The 19,973-nt window shown below is 46.2% G+C and overlaps 1 protein-coding gene across 1 annotated transcript in view; it reads left to right on the top strand.

Moving 5' to 3' along the window:
- LOC117344190 (zinc finger and SCAN domain-containing protein 2-like) overlaps window positions 1–18,895 on the top strand; it is a 74,335-nt gene extending 55,440 nt beyond the window's left edge. Inside the window, exons 3-4 of the mRNA XM_033906848.1 lie at window positions 16,447–16,971; window positions 17,205–18,895. Coding sequence (XP_033762739.1) covers window positions 16,447–16,971; window positions 17,205–17,383 — 704 coding nt within the window. The 3' untranslated portion in view covers window positions 17,384–18,895. The remainder of the gene's footprint in view (window positions 1–16,446; window positions 16,972–17,204) is intronic.
- The last annotated feature ends 1,078 nt before the right edge of the window (window positions 18,896–19,973 follow it).

Genomic DNA, 19,973 nt, shown 5'->3' with positions numbered 1-19,973 from the left:
ACTCCCGACCACCTAGATGTAGAGGGGATTAACTCCCGACCACCTAGATGTAGAGGGGATTAACTCCCGACCACCTAGATGTAGAGGGGATTAACTCCCGACCACCTAGATGTAGAGGGGATTAACTCCCGACCACCAAGATGTAGACGGGATTAACTCCCGACCACCTAGATGTAGAGGGGATTAACTCCCGACCACCTAGATGTAGACGGGATTAACTCCCGACCACCTAGATGTAGAGGGGATTAACTCCCGACCACCTAGATGTAGAGGGGATTAACTCCCGACCACCGAGATGTAGAGGGGATTAACTCCCGACCACCTAGATATAGACGGGATTAACTCCCGACCACCTAGATGTAGAGGGGATTAACTCCCGACCACCTAGATGTAGAGGGGATTAACTCCCGACCACCTAGATGTAGAGGGGATTAACTCCCGACCACCTAGATGTAGAGGGGATTTACTCCCGACCACCTAGATGTAGAGGGGATTAACTCCCGACCACCTAGATGTAGAGGGCATTAACTCCCGACCACCTAGATGTAGAGGGGATTAACTCCCGACCACCTAGATGTAGTGGGGATTTACTCCCGACCACCTAGATGTAAAGGGGATTAACTCCCGACCACCTAGATGTAGAGGGGATTAACTCCCGACCACCTAGATGTAGACGGGATTTACTCCCGACCACCTAGATGTAGACGGGATTTACTCCCGACCACTTAGATGTAGAGGGGATTCACTCCCGACCCCCTAGATGTAGAGGGGATTTACTCCCGACCACCTAGATGTAGAGGGGATTAACTCCCGACCACCTAGATGTAGAGGGGATTAACTCCCGACCACCTAGATGTAGAGGGGATTAACTCCCGACCACCTAGATGTATAGGGGATTAACTCCCGACCACCTAGATGTAGAGGGGATTTACTCCCGACCACCTAGATGTAGAGGGTATTTACTCCCGACCATCTAGATGTAGAGGGGATTAACCCCCGACCACCTAGATGTAGAGGGGATTAACTCCCGACCACCTAGATGTAGAGGGGATTAACTCCCGACCACCTAGATGTAGACGGGATTTACTCCCGACCACCTAGATGTAGAGAGGGTTTTACCCCCGACCACCTAGATGTAGAGGGGATTAACTCCCGACCACCTAGATGTAGACGGGATTTACTCCCGACCACCTAGATGTAGAGGGGATTAACTCCCGACCACCTAGATGTAGAGGGGATTTACTCCCGACCACCTAGATGTAGAGGGGAGTAACTCCCGACCACCTAGATGTAGAGGGGATTTACTCCCGACCACCTAGATGTAGAGGGGATTAACTCCCGACCACCTAGATGTAGAGGGGATTAACTCCCGACCACCTAGATGTAGAGGGGATTAACTCCCGACCACCTAGATGTAGAGGGGATTAACTCCCGACCACCTAGATGTAGAAGGGATTAACTCCCGACCATCTAGATGTAGAGGGTATTAACTCCCGACCACCTAGATGTAGAGGGGATTAACTCCCGACCACCTAGATGTAGAGGGGATTAACTCCCGACCACCTAGATGTAGAAGGGATTAACTCCCGACCACCTAGATGTAGAGGGGATTAACTCCCGACCACCTAGATGTAGAAGGGATTAACTCCAGACCACCTAGATGTAGAGGGGATTTACTCCCGACCACCTAGATGTAGAGGGGATATACTCCCGACCACCTAGATGTAGAGGGGATTAACTCCCGACCACCTAGATGTAGAGGGGATTTACTCCCGACCACCTAGATGTAGAGGGGATTTACTCCCGACCACCTAGATGTAGAGGGGATTAACTCCCGACCACCTAGATGTAGAGGGTATTTACTCCCGACCACCTAGATGTAGAGGGCATTAACTCCCGACCACCTAGATGTAGAGGGGATTAACTCCCGACCACCTAGATGTAGTGGGGATTTACTCCCGACCACCTAGATGTAGAGGGGATTAACTCCCGACCACCTAGATGTAGAGGGGATTAACTCCCGACCACCTAGATGTAGACGGGATTTACTCCCGACCACCTAGATGTAGACGGGATTAACTCCCGACCACCTAGATGTAGAGGGGATTAACTCCCGACCACCTAGATGTAGAGGGGATTTACTCCCGACCACCTAGATGTAGAGGGGATTTACTCCCGACCACCTAGATGTAGAGGGGATTAACTCCCGACCACCTAGATGTAGAGGGTATTTACTCCCGACCACCTAGATGTAGAGGGCATTAACTCCCGACCACCTAGATGTAGAGGGGATTAACTCCCGACCACCTAGATGTAGTGGGGATTTACTCCCGACCACCTAGATGTAGAGGGGATTAACTCCCGACCACCTAGATGTAGAGGGGATTAACTCCCGACCACCTAGATGTAGACGGGATTTACTCCCGACCACCTAGATGTAGAGGGGATTAACTCCCGACCACCTAGATGTAGAGGGGATTAACTCCCGACCACCTAGATGTAGAGGGGATTAACTCCCGACCACCTAGATGTAGAGGGGATTAACTCCCGACCAGTTAGATGTAGAGAGGGTTTTACCCCCGACCAGCTAGATGTAGAGGGGATTAACTCCCAACCACCTAGATGTAGAGGGGATTAACTCCCGACCACCTAGATGTAGAGGGGATTAACTCCCGACCACCTAGATGTAGAGGGGATTAACTCCCGATAAGGTAGATGTAGGGGGATTTACTCCCGACCACCTAGATGTAGAGGGGATTTACTCCCGACCACCTAGATGTAGAGGGGATTAACTCCCGACCACCTAGATGTATAGGGGATTTACTTCCGACCACCTAGATGTAGAGGGGATTAACTCCCGACCACCTAGATGTAGAGGGGATTAACTCCCGACCACCTAGATGTAGAGGGGATTTACTCCCGACCACCTAGATGTAGAGGGTATTAACTCCCGACCACCTAGATGTAGAGGGGATTTACTCCTGACCACCTAGACGTAGAGGGGATTAACTCCCGACCACCTAGATGTAGAGGGGATTAACTCCTGACCACCTAGACGTAGAGGGGATTAACTCCCGACCACCTAGATGTAGAGAGGATTTACTCCCGACCACCTAGATGTAGAGGGGATTTACTCCCGACCACCTAGATGTAGAGGGGATTTACTCCCGACCACCTAGATGTAGAGGGGATTAACTCCTGACCACCTAGACGTAGAGGGGATTAACTCCCGACCACCTAGATGTAGAGGGGATTAACTCCCGACCACCTAGATGTAGTGGGTATTTACTCCCGACCACCTAGATGTAGAGGGGATTAACTCCCGACCACCTAGATGTAGAGGGGATTAACTCCCGACCACCTAGATGTAGACGGGATTTACTCCCGACCACCTAGATGTAGACGGGATTTACTCCCGACCACCTAGATGTAGAGGGGATTTACTCCCGACCCCCTAGATGTAGAGGGGATTTACTCCCGACCACCTAGATGTAGAGGGGATTAACTCCCGACCACCTAGATGTAGAGGGGATTAACTCCCGACCACCTAGATGTAGAGGGGATTAACTCCCGACCACCTAGATGTATAGGGGATTAACTCCCGACCACCTAGATGTAGAGGGGATTTACTCCCGACCACCTAGATGTAGAGGGTATTTACTCCCGACCATCTAGATGTAGAGGGGATTAACCCCCGACCACCTAGATGTAGAGGGGATTAACTCCCGACCACCTAGATGTAGAGGGGATTAACTCCCGACCACCTAGATGTAGACGGGATTTACTCCCGACCACCTAGATGTAGAGAGGGTTTTACCCCCGACCACCTAGATGTAGAGGGGATTAACTCCCGACCACCTAGATGTAGACGGGATTTACTCCCGACCACCTAGATGTAGAGGGGATTAACTCCCGACCACCTAGATGTAGAGGGGATTTACTCCCGACCACCTAGATGTAGAGGGGATTAACTCCCGACCACCTAGATGTAGAGGGGATTTACTCCCGACCACCAAGATGTAGAGGGGATTAACTCCCGACCACCTAGATGTAGAGGGGATTAACTCCCGACCACCTAGATGTAGAGGGGATTAACTCCCGACCACCTAGATGTAGAAGGGATTAACTCCCGACCATCTAGATGTAGAGGGTATTAACTCCCGACCACCTAGATGTAGAGGGGATTAACTCCCGACCACCTAGATGTAGAGGGGATTAACTCCCGACCACCTAGATGTAGAAGGGATTAACTCCCGACCACCTAGATGTAGAGGGGATTAACTCCCGACCACCTAGATGTAGAAGGGATTAACTCCAGACCACCTAGATGTAGAGGGGATTTACTCCCGACCACCTAGATGTAGAGGGGATTTACTCCCGACCACCTAGATGTAGAGGGGATTAACTCCCGACCACCTAGATGTAGAGGGGATTTACTCCCGACCACCTAGATGTAGAGGGGATTTACTCCCGACCACCTAGATGTAGAGGGGATTAACTCCCGACCACCTAGATGTAGAGGGGATTTACTCCCGACCACCTAGATGTAGAGGGCATTAACTCCCGACCACCTAGATGTAGAGGGGATTAACTCCCGACCACCTAGATGTAGTGGGGATTTACTCCCGACCACCTAGATGTAGAGGGGATTAACTCCCGACCACCTAGATGTAGAGGGGATTAACTCCCGACCACCTAGATGTAGACGGGATTTACTCCCGACCACCTAGATGTGGAGGGGATTAACTCCCGACCACCTAGATGTAGAGGGGATTAACTCCCGACCACCTAAATGTAGAGGGGATTAACTCCCGACCACCTAGATGTAGAGGGGATTAACTCCCGACCACCTAGATGTAGAGGGGATTAACTCCCGACCAGTTAGATGTAGAGAGGGTTTTACCCCCGACCAGCTAGATGTAGAGGGGATTAACTCCCAACCACCTAGATGTAGAGGGGATTAACTCCCGACCACCTAGATGTAGAGGGGATTAACTCCCGACCACCTAGATGTAGAGGGGATTAACTCCCGATAAGGTAGATGTAGGGGGATTTACTCCCGACCACCTAGATGTAGAGGGGATTTACTCCCGACCACCTAGATGTAGAGGGGATTAACTCCCGACCACCTAGATGTATAGGGGATTTACTCCCGACCACCTAGATGTAGAGGGGATTAACTCCCGACCACCTAGATGTAGAGGGGATTAACTCCCGACCACCTAGATGTAGAGGGGATTTACTCCCGACCACCTAGACGTAGAGGGTATTAACTCCCGACCACCTAGATGTAGAGGGGATTTACTCCTGACCACCTAGACGTAGAGGGGATTAACTCCCGACCACCTAGATGTAGAGGGGATTAACTCCTGACCACCTAGACGTAGAGGGGATTAACTCCCGACCACCTAGATGTAGAGGGGATTAACTCCCGACCACCTAGATGTAGAGGGGATTTACTCCCGACCACCTAGATGTAGAGGGGATTTACTCCCGACCACCTAGATGTAGAGGGGATTAACTCCCGACCGCCTAGATGTAGAGGGGATTAACTCCCGACCACCTAGATGTAGACGGGATTTACTCCCGACCACCTAGATGTAGAGGGGATTAACTCCCAACCACCTAGATGTAGAGGGGATTAACTCCCGACCACCTAGATGTAGAGGGGATTAACTCCCGACCACCTAGATGTAGAGGGGATTAACTCCCGACCACCTAGATGTGGAGGGGATTAACTCCCGACCAGTTAGATGTAGAGAGGGTTTTACCCCCGACCAGCTAGATGTAGAGGGGATTAACTCCCGACCACCTAGATGTAGAGGGGATTAACTCCCGACCACCTAGATGTAGAGGGGATTAACTCCCGACCACCTAGATGTAGAGGGGATTAACTCCCGATAAGGTAGATGTAGGGGGATTTACTCCAGACCACCTAGATGTAGAGGGGATTTACTGCTTACCAGCTAGATGTAGAGGGGATTAACTCCCCACCACCTAGATGTAGAGGGGATTTACTCCCGACCACCTAGATGTAGACGGGATTAACTCCCGACCACCTAGATGTAGACGGGATTAACTCCCGACTTAAAATTAAGACATATGAAATGTTATCATGAACATAAAATATCGTCGTCAGTTAAAGAAAGCAATCTTCTCTTCCGCAAAACTTGATGAGGTCGTCACGTAGGTTTTTGTTGTCGGGCAATGTCATGATATTCAGTTGAGAGTGTGGTGATGTCAGACTGTCAAAGTAAGAGAGTGTCGTAATGTCAGGTTGTGTCATGAAGTAAGAGAGTGTCGCGATGTGAGACTGTCAAAGTAAGAGAGTGTCGCGATGTGAGACTGTCAAAGTAAGAGAGTGTCACGATGTCAGACTGTGTCACGAAGTAAGAGAGTGTCACGATGTCAGACTGTGTCATGAAGTAAGAGAATGTCGCGATGTGAGACTGTGTCATGAAGTAAGAGAGTGTCGCGATGTCAGGCTGTGTCACGAAGTAAGAGAGTGTCGGGATGTCAGACTGTGTCATGAAGTAAGAGAGTGTCGCGATGTAAGACTGTGTCATGAAGTAAGATAGTGTCGCGATGTCAGACTGTGTCGTGAAGTAAGAGAATGTCGCGATGTCAGACTGTGTCATGAAGTAAGAGAGTGTCCCAATGTCAGCTTGTGTCATGAAGTAAGAAAGTGTAGCGATGTCAGGTTGTGTCATGAAGTAAGAGAGTGTCGCGATGTCAGACTGTGTCATGAAGTAAGAGAGTGTCGGGATGTCAGGTTGTGTCGTGAAGTAAGAGAGTGTCGCGATGTCAGACTGTGTCATGAAGTAAGAGAGTGTCGCGATGTCAGACTGTGTCATGAAGTAAGAGAGTGTCGCGATGTCAGGTTGTGTCACGAAGTAAGAGAGTGTCGCGATGTCAGACTGTGTCATGAAGTAAGAGAGTGTCGTAATGTCAGGCTGTGTCACGAAGTAAGAGAGTGTCGCGATGTCAGGCTGTCAAAGTAAGATAGTGTCACGATGTCAGGCTGTGTCACGAAGTAAGAGAGTGTCCCAATGTCAGGTTGTGTCATGAAGTAAGAAAGTGTCGCGATGTCAGACTGTGTCATGAAGTAAGAGAGTGTCGCGATGTCAGACTGTGTCATGAAGTAAGAGATTATCGCGATGTCAGGCTGTGTCATGAAGTAAGAGATTATCGCGATGTCAGGCTGTGTCACGAAGTAAGAGAGTGTCGCGATGTCAGACTGTGTCATGAAGTAAGAGAGTGTCGCGATGTCAGGCTGTGTCATGAAGTAAGAGATTATCGTGATGTCAGGCTGTGTCATGAAGTAAGAGATTATCGCGATGTCAGGCTGTGTCACGAAGTAAGAGAGTGTCGTGATGTCAGACTGTGTCACGAAGTAAGAGAGTGTCGCGATGTCAGGCTGTGTCATGAAGTAAGAGATTATCGCGATGTCAGGCTGTGTCATAAAGTAAGAGATTATCGCGATGTCAGACTGTGTCACGAAGTAAGAGAGTGTCACGATGTCAGGTTGTGTCATGAAGTAAGAGAGTGTCGCGATGTCAGGTTGTATCATGAAGTAAGAGAGTGTCGGGATGTCAGGTTGTGTCATGAAGTAAAAGAGTGTCGCGATGTCAGGCTGTGTCACGAAGTAAGAGAGTGTCGCGATGTCAGGTGGTATCATGAAGTAAGAGAGTGTCGTGATGTCAGGCTGTGTCACCAAGTAAGAGAGTGTCGCGATGTCAGTTTGTGTCATGAAGTAAGAGAGTGTCGTGATGTCAGGTTGTGTCATCAAGTAAGAGAGTGTAGCGATGTCAGACTGTGTCGTGAAGTAAGAGAGTGTCGGGATGTCAGGTTGTGTCGTGAAGTAAGAGAGTGTCGCGATGTCAGACTGTGTCATGAAGTAAGAGAGTGTCGCGATGTCAGGCTGTTTCACGAAGTAAGAGAGTGTCGGGATGTCAGGCTGTGTCAGGAAGTAAGAGAGTGTCGCGATGTCAGGCTGTGTCACGAAGTGAGAGAGTGTCGCGATGTCAGGCTGTGTCAGGAAGTAAGAGATTGTCGCGATGTCAGCCTGTGTCCCGAAGTGAGAGAGTGTCGCGATGTCAGGTTGTGTCATGAAGTAAGAGAGTGTCGCGATGTGAGACTGTCAAAGTAAGAGAGTGTCGCGATGTGAGACTGTCAAAGTAAGAGAGTGTCGCGATGTCAGGCTGTGTCACGAAGTAAGAGAGTGTCGCGATGTTAGGTTGTGTCATGAAGTAAGAGAGTGTCGCGATGTCAGACTGTGTCATGAAGTAAGAGAGTGTCGCGATGTCAGGCTGTTTCACGAAGTAAGAGAGTGTCGGGATGTCAGGCTGTGTCATGAAGTAAGAGAGTGTCGTGATATCAGACTGTGTCATGAAGTTAGAGAGTGTCGGGATGTCAGACTGTGTCACGAAGTAAGAGATTATCGCGATGTCAGGCTGTGTCACGAAGTAAGAGAGTGTCGCGATGTCAGACTGTGTCATGAAGTAAGAGAGTGTCGTGATGTCAGACTGTGTCGTGATGTCAGACTGTGTCGTGAAGTAAGAGAGTGTCGCGATGTCAGACTGTGTCATGAAGTAAGAGAGTGTCACGATGTCAGACTGTGTCGTGAAGTAAGAGAGTGTCGTGATGTCAGACTGTGTCTTGAAGTAAGAGAGTGTCGCAATGTCAGGCTGTCAAAGTAAGAGAGGGTCGCAATGTCAGGTTGTGTCATGAAGTAAGAGAGTGTCGCGATGTCAGACTGTGTCAAGAAGTAAAAGATTGTCGTGATGTCAGACTGTGTCATGAAGTAAGAGACTGTCACAATGTCAGGCTGTGTCATGAAGTAAGAGAGTGTCGCGATGTCAGGCTGTGTCATGAAGTAAGAGAATGTCGCGATGTCAGACTGTGTCATGAAGTAAGAGAGTGTCGGGATGTCAGACTGTGTCATGAAGTAAGAGAGTGTCGCGATGTAAGACTGTGTCATGAAGTAAGAGAGTGTCGCGATGTCAGACTGTGTCGTGAAGTAAGAGAGTGTCGCGATGTCAGACTGTGTCGTGAAGTAAGAGAGTGTCACGATGTCAGACTGTGTCGTGAAGTAAGAGAGTGTCACGATGTCAGACTGTGTCATGAAGTAAGAGAGTGTCACGATGTCAGACTGTGTCATGAAGTAAGAGAGTGTCACGATGTCAGACTGTGTCATGAAGTGAGAGAGTGTCGCGATATCAGGCTGTGTCGTGAAGTAAGAGAGTGTCGCGATGTCAGACTGTGTCGTGAAGTAAGAGAGTGTCGGGATGTCAGGTTGTGTCGTGAAGTAAGAGAGTGTCGCGATGTCAGACTGTGTCGTGAAGTAAGAGAGTGTCGTGATGTCAGACTGTGTCGTGAAGTAAGAGAGTGTCGTGATGTCAGGCTGTGTCAGGAAGTAAGAGAGTGTCGCGATGTCAGGTTGTGTCCCGAAGTGAGAGAGTGTCGCGATGTCAGGTTGTGTCATGAAGTAAGAGAGTGTCGCGATGTGAGACTGTCAAAGTAAGAGAGTGTCGCGATGTGAGACTGTCAAAGTAAGAGAGTGTCGCGATGTCGGGCTGTGTCACGAAGTAAGAGAGTGTCGGGATGTCAGGTTGTGTCATGAAGTAAGAGAGTGTCGCGATGTCAGACTGTGTCATGAAGTAAGAGAGTGTCGCGATGTCAGGCTGTTTCACGAAGTAAGAGAGTGTCGGGATGTCAGGCTGTGTCATGAAGTAAGAGAGTGTCGTGATGTCAGACTGTGTCATGAAGTTAGAGAGTGTCGGGATGTCAGACTGTGTCACGAAGTAAGAGATTATCGCGATGTCAGGCTGTGTCACGAAGTAAGAGAGTGTCGCGATGTCAGACTGTGTCATGAAGTAAGAGAGTGTCACGATGTCAGACTGTGTCGTGAAGTAAGAGAGTGTCGTGATGTCAGACTGTGTCTTGAAGTAAGAGAGTGTCGCAATGTCAGGCTGTCAAAGTAAGAGAGGGTCGCAATGTCAGGTTGTGTCATGAAGTAAGAGAGTGTCGCGATGTCAGACTGTGTCAAGAAGTAAGAGATTGTCGTGATGTCAGACTGTGTCGTGAAGTAAGAGAGTGTCGCGATGTCAGACTGTGTCATGAAGTAAGATAGTGTCGCGATGTCAGACTGTGTCATGAAGTAAGAGAGTGTCACGATGTCAGACTGTGTCGTGAAGTAAGAGAGTGTCGTGATGTCAGACTGTGTCTTGAAGTAAGAGAGTGTCGCAATGTCAGGCTGTCAAAGTAAGAGAGGGTCGCAATGTCAGGTTGTGTCATGAAGTAAGAGAGTGTCGCGATGTCAGACTGTGTCAAGAAGTAAGAGAGTGTCGTGATGTCAGACTGTGTCGTGAAGTAAGAGAGTGTCGCGATGTCAGGCTGTGTCATGAAGTAAGAGAGTGTCGCGATGTCAGGTTGTGTCATGAAGTAAGAGAGTGTCGAGATGTCAGGCTGTGTCACGAAGTAAGAGAATGTCGCAATGTCAGCTTGTGTCATGAAGTAAGAGAGTGTCGAGATGTCAGGTTGTGTCATGAAGTAAGAGAGTGTCGAGATGTCAGGTTGTGTCATGAAGTAAGAGAGTGTCGAGATGTCAGGCTGTGTCACGAAGTAAGAGAGTGTCGCGATGTCAGGTTGTGTCATGAAGTAAGAGAGTGTCGAGATGTCAGGCTGTGTCACGAAGTAAGAGAGTGTTGCGATGTCAGGTTGTGTCATGAAGTAAGAGAGTGTCGCGATGTCAGACTGTGTCACGAAGTAAGAGAGTGTCGCGATATAAGACTGTGTCATGAAGTAAGAGAGTGTCGCGATGTCAGACTGTCATGAAGTAAGAGAGTGTCGCGATGTAAGACTGTGTCGTGAAGTAAGAGAGTGTCACAATGTCAGGCTGTGTCATGAAGTAAGAGAGTGTCGCGATGTCAGGCTGTGTCATGAAGTAAGAGAATGTCGCGATGTCAGACTGTGTCATGAAGTAAGAGAGTGTCGCGATGTCAGGCTGTGTCATGAAGTAAGAGAGTGTCGCGATATAAGACTGTGTCATGAAGTAAGAGAGTGTCGCGATGTCAGACTGTGTCGTGAAGTAAGAGAGTGTCGCGATGTCAGACTGTGTCGTGAAGTAAGAGAGTGTCACGATGTCAGACTGTATCGTGAAGTAAGAGAGTGTCACGATGTCAGACTGTGTCATGAAGTAAGAGAGTGTCGCGATGTCAGACTGTGTCGTGAAGTAAGAGAGTGTCGGGATGTCAGGTTGTGTCGTGAAGTAAGAGAGTGTCACGATTTCAGACTGTGTCATGAAGTAAGAGAGTGTCGTGATGTCAGGTTGTGTCATGAAGTAAGAAAGTGTCGCGATGTCAGGTTGTGTCATGAAGTAAGAGAGTGTCACGATGTTAGGTTGTGTCGTAAAGTAAGAGAGTGTCGCGATGTCAGACTGTGTCATGAAGTGAGAGAGTGTCACGATGTCAGACTGTGTCGTGAAGTAAGAGAGTGTCGTGATGTCAGACTGTGTCTTGAAGTAAGAGAGTGTCGCAATGTCAGGCTGTCAAAGTAAGAGAGGGTCGCAATGTCAGGTTGTGTCATGAAGTAAGAGAGTGTCGCGATGTCAGACTGTGTCAAGAAGTAAAAGATTGTCGTGATGTCAGACTGTGTCATGAAGTAAGAGACTGTCACAATGTCAGGCTGTGTCATGAAGTAAGAGAGTGTCGCGATGTCAGGCTGTGTCATGAAGTAAGAGAGTGTCGTGATGTCAGACTGTGTCATGAAGTTAGAGAGTGTCGGGATGTCAGACTGTGTCACGAAGTAAGAGATTATCGCGATGTCAGGCTGTGTCACGAAGTAAGAGAGTGTCGCGATGTCAGACTGTGTCATGAAGTAAGAGAGTGTCACGATGTCAGACTGTGTCGTGAAGTAAGAGAGTGTCGTGATGTCAGACTGTGTCTTGAAGTAAGAGAGTGTCGCAATGTCAGGCTGTCAAAGTAAGAGAGGGTCGCAATGTCAGGTTGTGTCATGAAGTAAGAGAGTGTCGCGATGTCAGACTGTGTCAAGAAGTAAGAGATTGTCGTGATGTCAGACTGTGTCGTGAAGTAAGAGAGTGTCGCGATGTCAGACTGTGTCATGAAGTAAGAGAGTGTCGCGATGTCAGACTGTGTCATGAAGTAAGAGAGTGTCACGATGTCAGACTGTGTCATGAAGTAAGAGAGTGTCGTGATGTCAGACTGTGTCTTGAAGTAAGAGAGTGTCGCAATGTCAGGCTGTCAAAGTAAGAGAGGGTCGCAATGTCAGGTTGTGTCATGAAGTAAGAGAGTGTCGCGATGTCAGACTGTGTCAAGAAGTAAGAGATTGTCGTGATGTCAGACTGTGTCGTGAAGTAAGAGAGTGTCGCGATGTCAGGCTGTGTCACGAAGTAAGAGAGTGTCGCGATGTCAGGTTGTGTCATGAAGTAAGAGAGTGTCGAGATGTCAGGCTGTGTCACGAAGTAAGAGAATGTCGCAATGTCAGCTTGTGTCATGAAGTAAGAGAGTGTCGAGATGTCAGGTTGTGTCATGAAGTAAGAGAGTGTCGAGATGTCAGGTTGTGTCATGAAGTAAGAGAGTGTCGAGATGTCAGGCTGTGTCACGAAGTAAGAGAGTGTCGCGATGTCAGGTTGTGTCATGAAGTAAGAGAGTGTCGAGATGTCAGGCTGTGTCACGAAGTAAGAGAGTGTCGCGATGTCAGGTTGTGTCATGAAGTAAGAGAGTGTCGCGATGTCAGACTGTGTCACGAAGTAAGAGAGTGTCGCGATATAAGACTGTGTCATGAAGTAAGAGAGTGTCGCGATGTCAGACTGTCATGAAGTAAGAGAGTGTCGCGATGTAAGACTGTGTCGTGAAGTAAGAGAGTGTCACAATGTCAGGCTGTGTCATGAAGTAAGAGAGTGTCGCGATGTCAGGCTGTGTCATGAAGTAAGAGAGTGTCGCGATGTCAGACTGTGTCATGAAGTAAGAGAGTGTCGCGATGTCAGGCTGTGTCATGAAGTAAGAGAGTGTCGCGATATAAGACTGTGTCATGAAGTAAGAGAGTGTCGCGATGTCAGACTGTGTCGTGAAGTAAGAGAGTGTCGCGATGTCAGACTGTGTCGTGAAGTAAGAGAGTGTCACGATGTCAGACTGTATCGTGAAGTAAGAGAGTGTCACGATGTCAGACTGTGTCATGAAGTAAGAGAGTGTCGCGATGTCAGACTGTGTCGTGAAGTAAGAGAGTGTCGGGATGTCAGGTTGTGTCGTGAAGTAAGAGAGTGTCACGATTTCAGACTGTGTCATGAAGTAAGAGAGTGTCGTGATGTCAGGTTGTGTCATGAAGTAAGAAAGTGTCGCGATGTCAGGTTGTGTCATGAAGTAAGAGAGTGTCACGATGTTAGGTTGTGTCGTAAAGTAAGAGAGTGTCGCGATGTCAGACTGTGTCATGAAGTGAGAGAGTGTCGCGATATCAGGCTGTGTCGTGAAGTAAGAGAGTGTCGCGATGTCAGACTGTGTCATGAAGTAAGAGAGTGTCGGGATGTCAGACTGTGTCATGAAGTGAGAGAGTGTCGGGATGTCAGGTTGTGTCGTGAAGTGAGAGAGTGTCGGGATGTCAGACTGTGTCGTGAAGTGAGAGAGTGTCGGGATGTCAGGTTGTGTCGTGAAGTAAGAGAGTGTCGCGATGTCAGACTGTGTCATGAAGTAAGAGAGTGTCACGATGTCAGACTGTGTCGTGAAGTAAGAGAGTGTCGTGATGTCAGACTGTGTCATGAAGTAAGAGAGTGTCGCGATGTCAGACTGTGTCATGAAGTAAGAGAGTGCCGGGATGTCAGGCTGTGTCAGGAAGTAAGAGAGTGTCGCGATGTCAGGTTGTGTCCCGAAGTGAGAGAGTGTCGCGATGTCAGGTTGTGTCATGAAGTAAGAGAGTGTCGCGATGTGAGACTGTCAAAGTAAGAGAGTGTCGCGATGTGAGACTGTCAAAGTAAGAGAGTGTCGCGATGTCAGACTGTGTCACGAAGTGATAGAGTGTCGCGATGTCAGACTGTGTCATGAAGTAAGAGAGTGTCGCGATGATAGGTAATTTTGGCAGTATGTCCTTCATTCTGACTTACTTTGTTTTTTACCTGTAATTACAAACCATTCATGATCGTTTACGTACTGTGATCTCAGAAAAGAATTACAGTTTCGTTGTTAAGTTTGTAATCTGTGTTGATTTTGAGTAAGAATTCCGGGTTCGTTGTTACGTTTGAAGTCTGTTGTTTTTAGACTCGTCACGTGCTATGATGTATCGGGTATATATTATGATAGCTCTATCGAACGGTACAGGTACTAGGTAGGTAAGTGATTGGGTGTTTGTGATCAATTATACTTCTCATTAATTCTTTAGGTAATTCTACATAGGATCAGCTTGGCGTGCTGTCATTAGCCTTAATATTGAGTGAGTACAGTCGGGCGTGTATTCGACTAGGATCGGAGATCAAAGCTAGTGCAAAGTCACCGAGTTGACTATTGTACCAGTTAGAACTTCAAATGGAAAATAAGAGTTTCTCCCAATGACTAAACTGTCCACAAACTGTTGGAAGGCGGTAAAATCCAATCATCTCAAATCAAAATCTCTACCATATAATGTCCCGTACAACAGTCTACCATGTACGGTGTCACGTGTCACAGTCTACCATGTACATTGTCACGTGTCACAGTCTACCATGTACGGTGTGCTGTGTCACAGTCTACCATGTACATTGTACTGTGTCACAGTCTACCATGTACATTGTCACGCGTCACAGTCTACCATGTACATTGTCCTGTGTCACAGTCTACCGTGTACATTGTCCTGTGTCACAGTCTACCATGTACATTGTCACGCGTCACAGTCTACCATGTACATTGTCCTGTGTCAAAGTCTACCATGTACATTGTCCTGTGTCACAGTCTACCATGTACATTGTCACGCGTCACAGTCTACCATGTACGGTGTCACGGGTCACAGTCTACCATGTACATTGTACTGTGTCACAGTCTACCATGTACGGTGTCACGTGTCACAGTCTACCATGTACATTGATCTGTGTCACAGTCTACCATGTACATTGTCACGTGTCACAGTCTACCATGTACATTGTCACGTGTCACAGTCTACCATGTACGTTGTCGTGTATCACAGTCTACCATGTACATTGCCATGTGTCACAGTCTACCATGTACATCGCCCCTGTCACAATTTACCATGTACATTGTCATATATGACAATCTATCACCATCTCTGTTTTACATACAAGTATTTTCATGTTTTTTCCTCTCATAATTACAGGGGGAATGCTTACAGCCGGCAGATTTTACAAATAATATTTACACTCGACAGTATTTACTAATGCCTTCTCTCCTCAGAATTACAGGGACACAGCCGACAGTATTTACTAATGCCTTCTCTCCTCAGAGTTACACGGACACTGTCGACAGTATTTACTAATGCCTTCTCTCCTCAGAGTTACAGGGACACAGTCGACAGTATTTACTAATGCCTTCTCTAAGTTACAGGGACACAGCCGACAGTATTTACTAATGCCTTCTCTCCTCAGAGTTACAGGGACACAGCCGACAGTATTTACTAATGCCTTCTCTCCTCAGAGTTACAGGGACACAGTCGACAGTATTTACTAATGCCTTCTCTAAGTTACAGGGACACAGTCGACAATATTTACTAATGCCTTCTCTCATCAGAGTTACAGGGACACAGCCGACAGTATTTACTAATGCCTTCTCTCCTCAGAGTTACAGGGACACAGTCGACAGTATTTACTAATGCCTTCTCTCCTCAGAGTTACAGGGACACATCCGACAATATTTACTAATGCCTTCTCTCATCAGAGTTACAGGGACACAGTCGACAGTATTTACTAATGCCTTCTCTCCTCAGAGTTACAGGGACACAGTCGACATTATTTACTAATGCCTTCTCTCATCAGAGTTACAGGGACACAGTCGACATTATTTACTAATGCCTTCTCTCATCAGAGTTACAGGGACACAGTCGACATTATTTACTAATGCCTTCTCTCCTCAGAGTTACAGGGACACAGCCGACAGTATTTACTAATGCCTTCTCTCCTCAGAGTTACAGGGACACAGCCGACAGTATTTACTAATGCCTTCTCTAAGTTACAGGGACACAGCCGACAGTATTTACCAATGCCTTCTCTAAGTTACAGGGACACAGTCGACAGTATTTACTAATGCCTTCTCTCCTCAGAGTTACAGGGACACAGTCGACAGTATTTACTAATGCCTTCTCTCCTCAGAGTTACAGGGACACATCCGACAGTATTTACCAATGCCTTCTCTAAGTTACAGGGACACAGCCGACAGTATTTACTAATGCCTTCTCTACTCAGAATTTCAGAGAATGCTGACAGCCTGTAGTATTACAAATACCTTCTTTTTTCAGAGTTACACATCACAGTTCATCAACAGAGAATCAAGGAGCTGTTCCAGCAGTACCTCCGCTGGATGGACATCACGTCTGATCACGTGATCGGCAGAGGAGCCAATGATGACAGTTTATTTAACAGTCTTTTTAAAGACAACGAGATAAAAACCCCGAGTAACAGAGAATGTACCCTTGCCACTGAAGGAAAGTGTGACTGTATGAGAACCAGGTTTTGTTGTGGACCGTTCGGGTTACCCTCTCCTACGGACTCTACAGATTCATTCAAGGGGTTCCGGGACGAAGGAGACCATGTGGCACACTCCATGAACTTTCGAGACTCTCAGTTTTTTGGTAATGGTGAAGAAGAGTTTGCGCCCCACAGGACTTTCCGCTGTAAAGAGTGTGGTAAGGGCTTCAAGCGTTCGTCAACTCTCAACACACACATGCTCATCCATAGTGACACCCGCCCCTACCCTTGTCAATACTGCGGCAAGCGATTCCATCAGAAATCGGACATGAAGAAGCACACGTACATACACACAGGTAAAGCATTGCAAAAGCATTGCAAGTCATGTAAACTGAATCATTTGAAAATCAAAGAACAGTTTTTCAGCACAAATGTCGGTATATCTTGCACTTTTCTGTGTCAGGCATCGCTTTGCATTGTTTTCGTCGCGTACTATATACTGTACAAGTATGTTTGTTTCCCCTAACAACTAATTTCTCATCTATTTGTCGCGTGCAAAATGACAAATTCGTTTCTTTCTTTTTTTCAGGTGAAAAACCTCATAAATGTTCCGTGTGTGGGAAAGCCTTCAGTCAGTCCTCAAATCTCATAACACACACACGCAAACATACGGGCTTTAAACCCTTCACGTGCGAGCGGTGTGGGCGGAGCTTCCAGCGGAAAGTCGATATGAGGCGACATCTGGAAACAAGCCATCGTCTGGTTTAGGGCAGTAAAGAGGTTTTTGTTAAAATGACCGCTAAAATAGGATTGTGATTAAAATTTCAACGATACAGAGCATTCACGCCACAACGATTTCTGGAATGACACGTGATCAATGGATTCTGATTGAAGTAATGAAATGAGTGGAGAATGATGCCATAACGCTGACAGGTAATGAGGCACGGGCCCCGGGGGACTGAGTCTCTACGATTGAGTGACCACGCCGGGCAAGCATGAGACTTTCACGAGCGCCAGACATGCTTCTCCGGCGTGGAAATGACCCTCAAAACAGCATGTGGTTCTACGCTTTCCCTTCGAAGATAAGTTCGGATAAAGTCGGTAAAGACACACGTATATTGATACCGATCCTTAATCCAGTGTTCTGTTTGGGTCAGGATATCGACGCCGCATATTCGAGTTTTGCATAATTGTATTGTCTTTTAGTTTATTTCGGTCAAGATTATTTGAACTCGTGGAGGATAACATTCATTGTATGTAATGATTTCACGTCATCATATACACAGATCATGTGATGCGTTGGCCTATCTATTGTTGTGTATTCAAATTAAAAATGTGACTCCTTCAAGAGTAGACTACGGCTATTTTAATTTTCGTATTTAGACATTGATTCCAATATAATGTTAATACAGAGGTATTTATTAGATGTTTCTTGTTTAAAATATTTTTCAACTGTTGTTCAATAATATTTTATCTAGTCATGCAAATGCTTATCACAGATTACCGCATGGTTCCTTTGTTTGATCAAAGTTAGTATTGGACGTATTACCCCATACAACACGTGCACAGGTTAGTAACCATAATACTAAACTGTTTGGAGCACGTACACAGGTTAGTAACCAAAATACTAACCTGATTGGAGCACATGCACAGGTAAGTAACCAAAATACTAACCTGTTTGGAGCACGAGCACAGGTTAGTAACCAAAATACTAACCTGTTTGGAGCACGAGCACAGGTTAGTAACCAAAATACTAACCTGATTGGAGCACGAGCACAGGTTAGTAACCAAAATACTAAACTGTTTGGAGCACTTGCACAGGCTAGTATTTAGTTATCAACCTCCGCTTGTGTTTGCCAATCAGGTTACGCACCATCCTGAACTCATCTGGTATTGTCCCAGAAATAATAGATTCCTCGATGAGTTCATATGATACATATGCAATGTAGTCATACACTGATACAGATACAATGTAGTCATACACTGATACAGATACAATGTAGTCAAATACTGATAGAGATACAATGTAGTCAAACACTGATAGAGATACAATGTAGTCATGCAATGTTAGAGATACATTGTAGTCATACACTGATACATAAACAATGTAGTCATACACTGATACATATACAATGTAGCCATACAATGTTAGGGATACATTGTAGTCATACACTGATACAGATACAATGTAGTCATACACTGATACAGATACAATGTAGTCATACACTGATACATATACAATGTAGTCATACACTGATACATATACAATGTAGTCATACACTGATACAGATACAATGTAGTCATACACTGATACATATACAATGTAGTCATACACTGATACATATACAATGTAGCCATGCACTGATACATATACAATGTAGTCATACAATGTTAGAGATACATTGTAGTCATACACTGATACATATACAATGTAGTCATACACTAATACATATACAATGTAGTCATACAATGATTCATATACAATGTAGTCATACACTGATACAGATACAATGTAGTCATACACTGATACATATACAATGTAGTCATACACTGATACATATACAATGTAGTCATACACTGGTAAAGATACAATGTAGTCATGCACTGATGCAATTACAATGTAGTAATACAATGATACAGATACATTGTAGTCATACACCGATACATATACAATGTAGTCATACACTGATTTTGATACATTGTATTTAGGAGATAGCTTTCCATCGTTCCTATCGGATATTTTATGGTGACGCTCACTGTGCAATTTATACTCGTTACTAGGCGATATCTCTCTATCGTTACTAGGCGATATCTCTCTATCGTTACTAGGTGATATCTCTCTATCGTTACTAGGTGATATCTCTATATCGTTACTAGGCGATATCTCTCTATCGTTACTAGGCGATATCTCTCTATCGTTACTAGGTGATATCTCTATATCATTACTAGGCGATATCTCTCTATCGTTACTAGGTGATATCTCTCTATCGTTACTAGTCGATATATCTCTATCGTTACTAGGCGATATCTCTATATCATTACTAGGCGATATCTCTCAATCGTTACAAGGCGATATCTCTATATCGTTACTAGGCGATATCTCTCTATCGTTACTAGGTGATATCTCTCTATCGTTACTAGGTGATATCTCTCTATCGTTACTAGGTGATATCTCTCTATCGTTACTAGGTGATATCTCTCTATCGTTACTAGGCGATATCTCTCTATCGTTACTAGGTGATATCTCTCTATCGTTACTAGGCGATATCTCTATATCGTTACTAGGCGATATCTCTCTATCGTTACTAGGTGATATCTCTCTATCGTTACTAGGCGATATCTCTGTATCGTTACTAGG

This window comes from Pecten maximus, chromosome 2 (genome assembly GCF_902652985.1).
Source record: "Pecten maximus chromosome 2, xPecMax1.1, whole genome shotgun sequence".
Taxonomy (NCBI): Eukaryota; Metazoa; Mollusca; class Bivalvia; order Pectinida; family Pectinidae; genus Pecten; species Pecten maximus.
The sequence above is the reverse complement of the archived record's forward strand: the minus strand, read 5'-3'. Positions and strand labels throughout refer to the sequence as shown.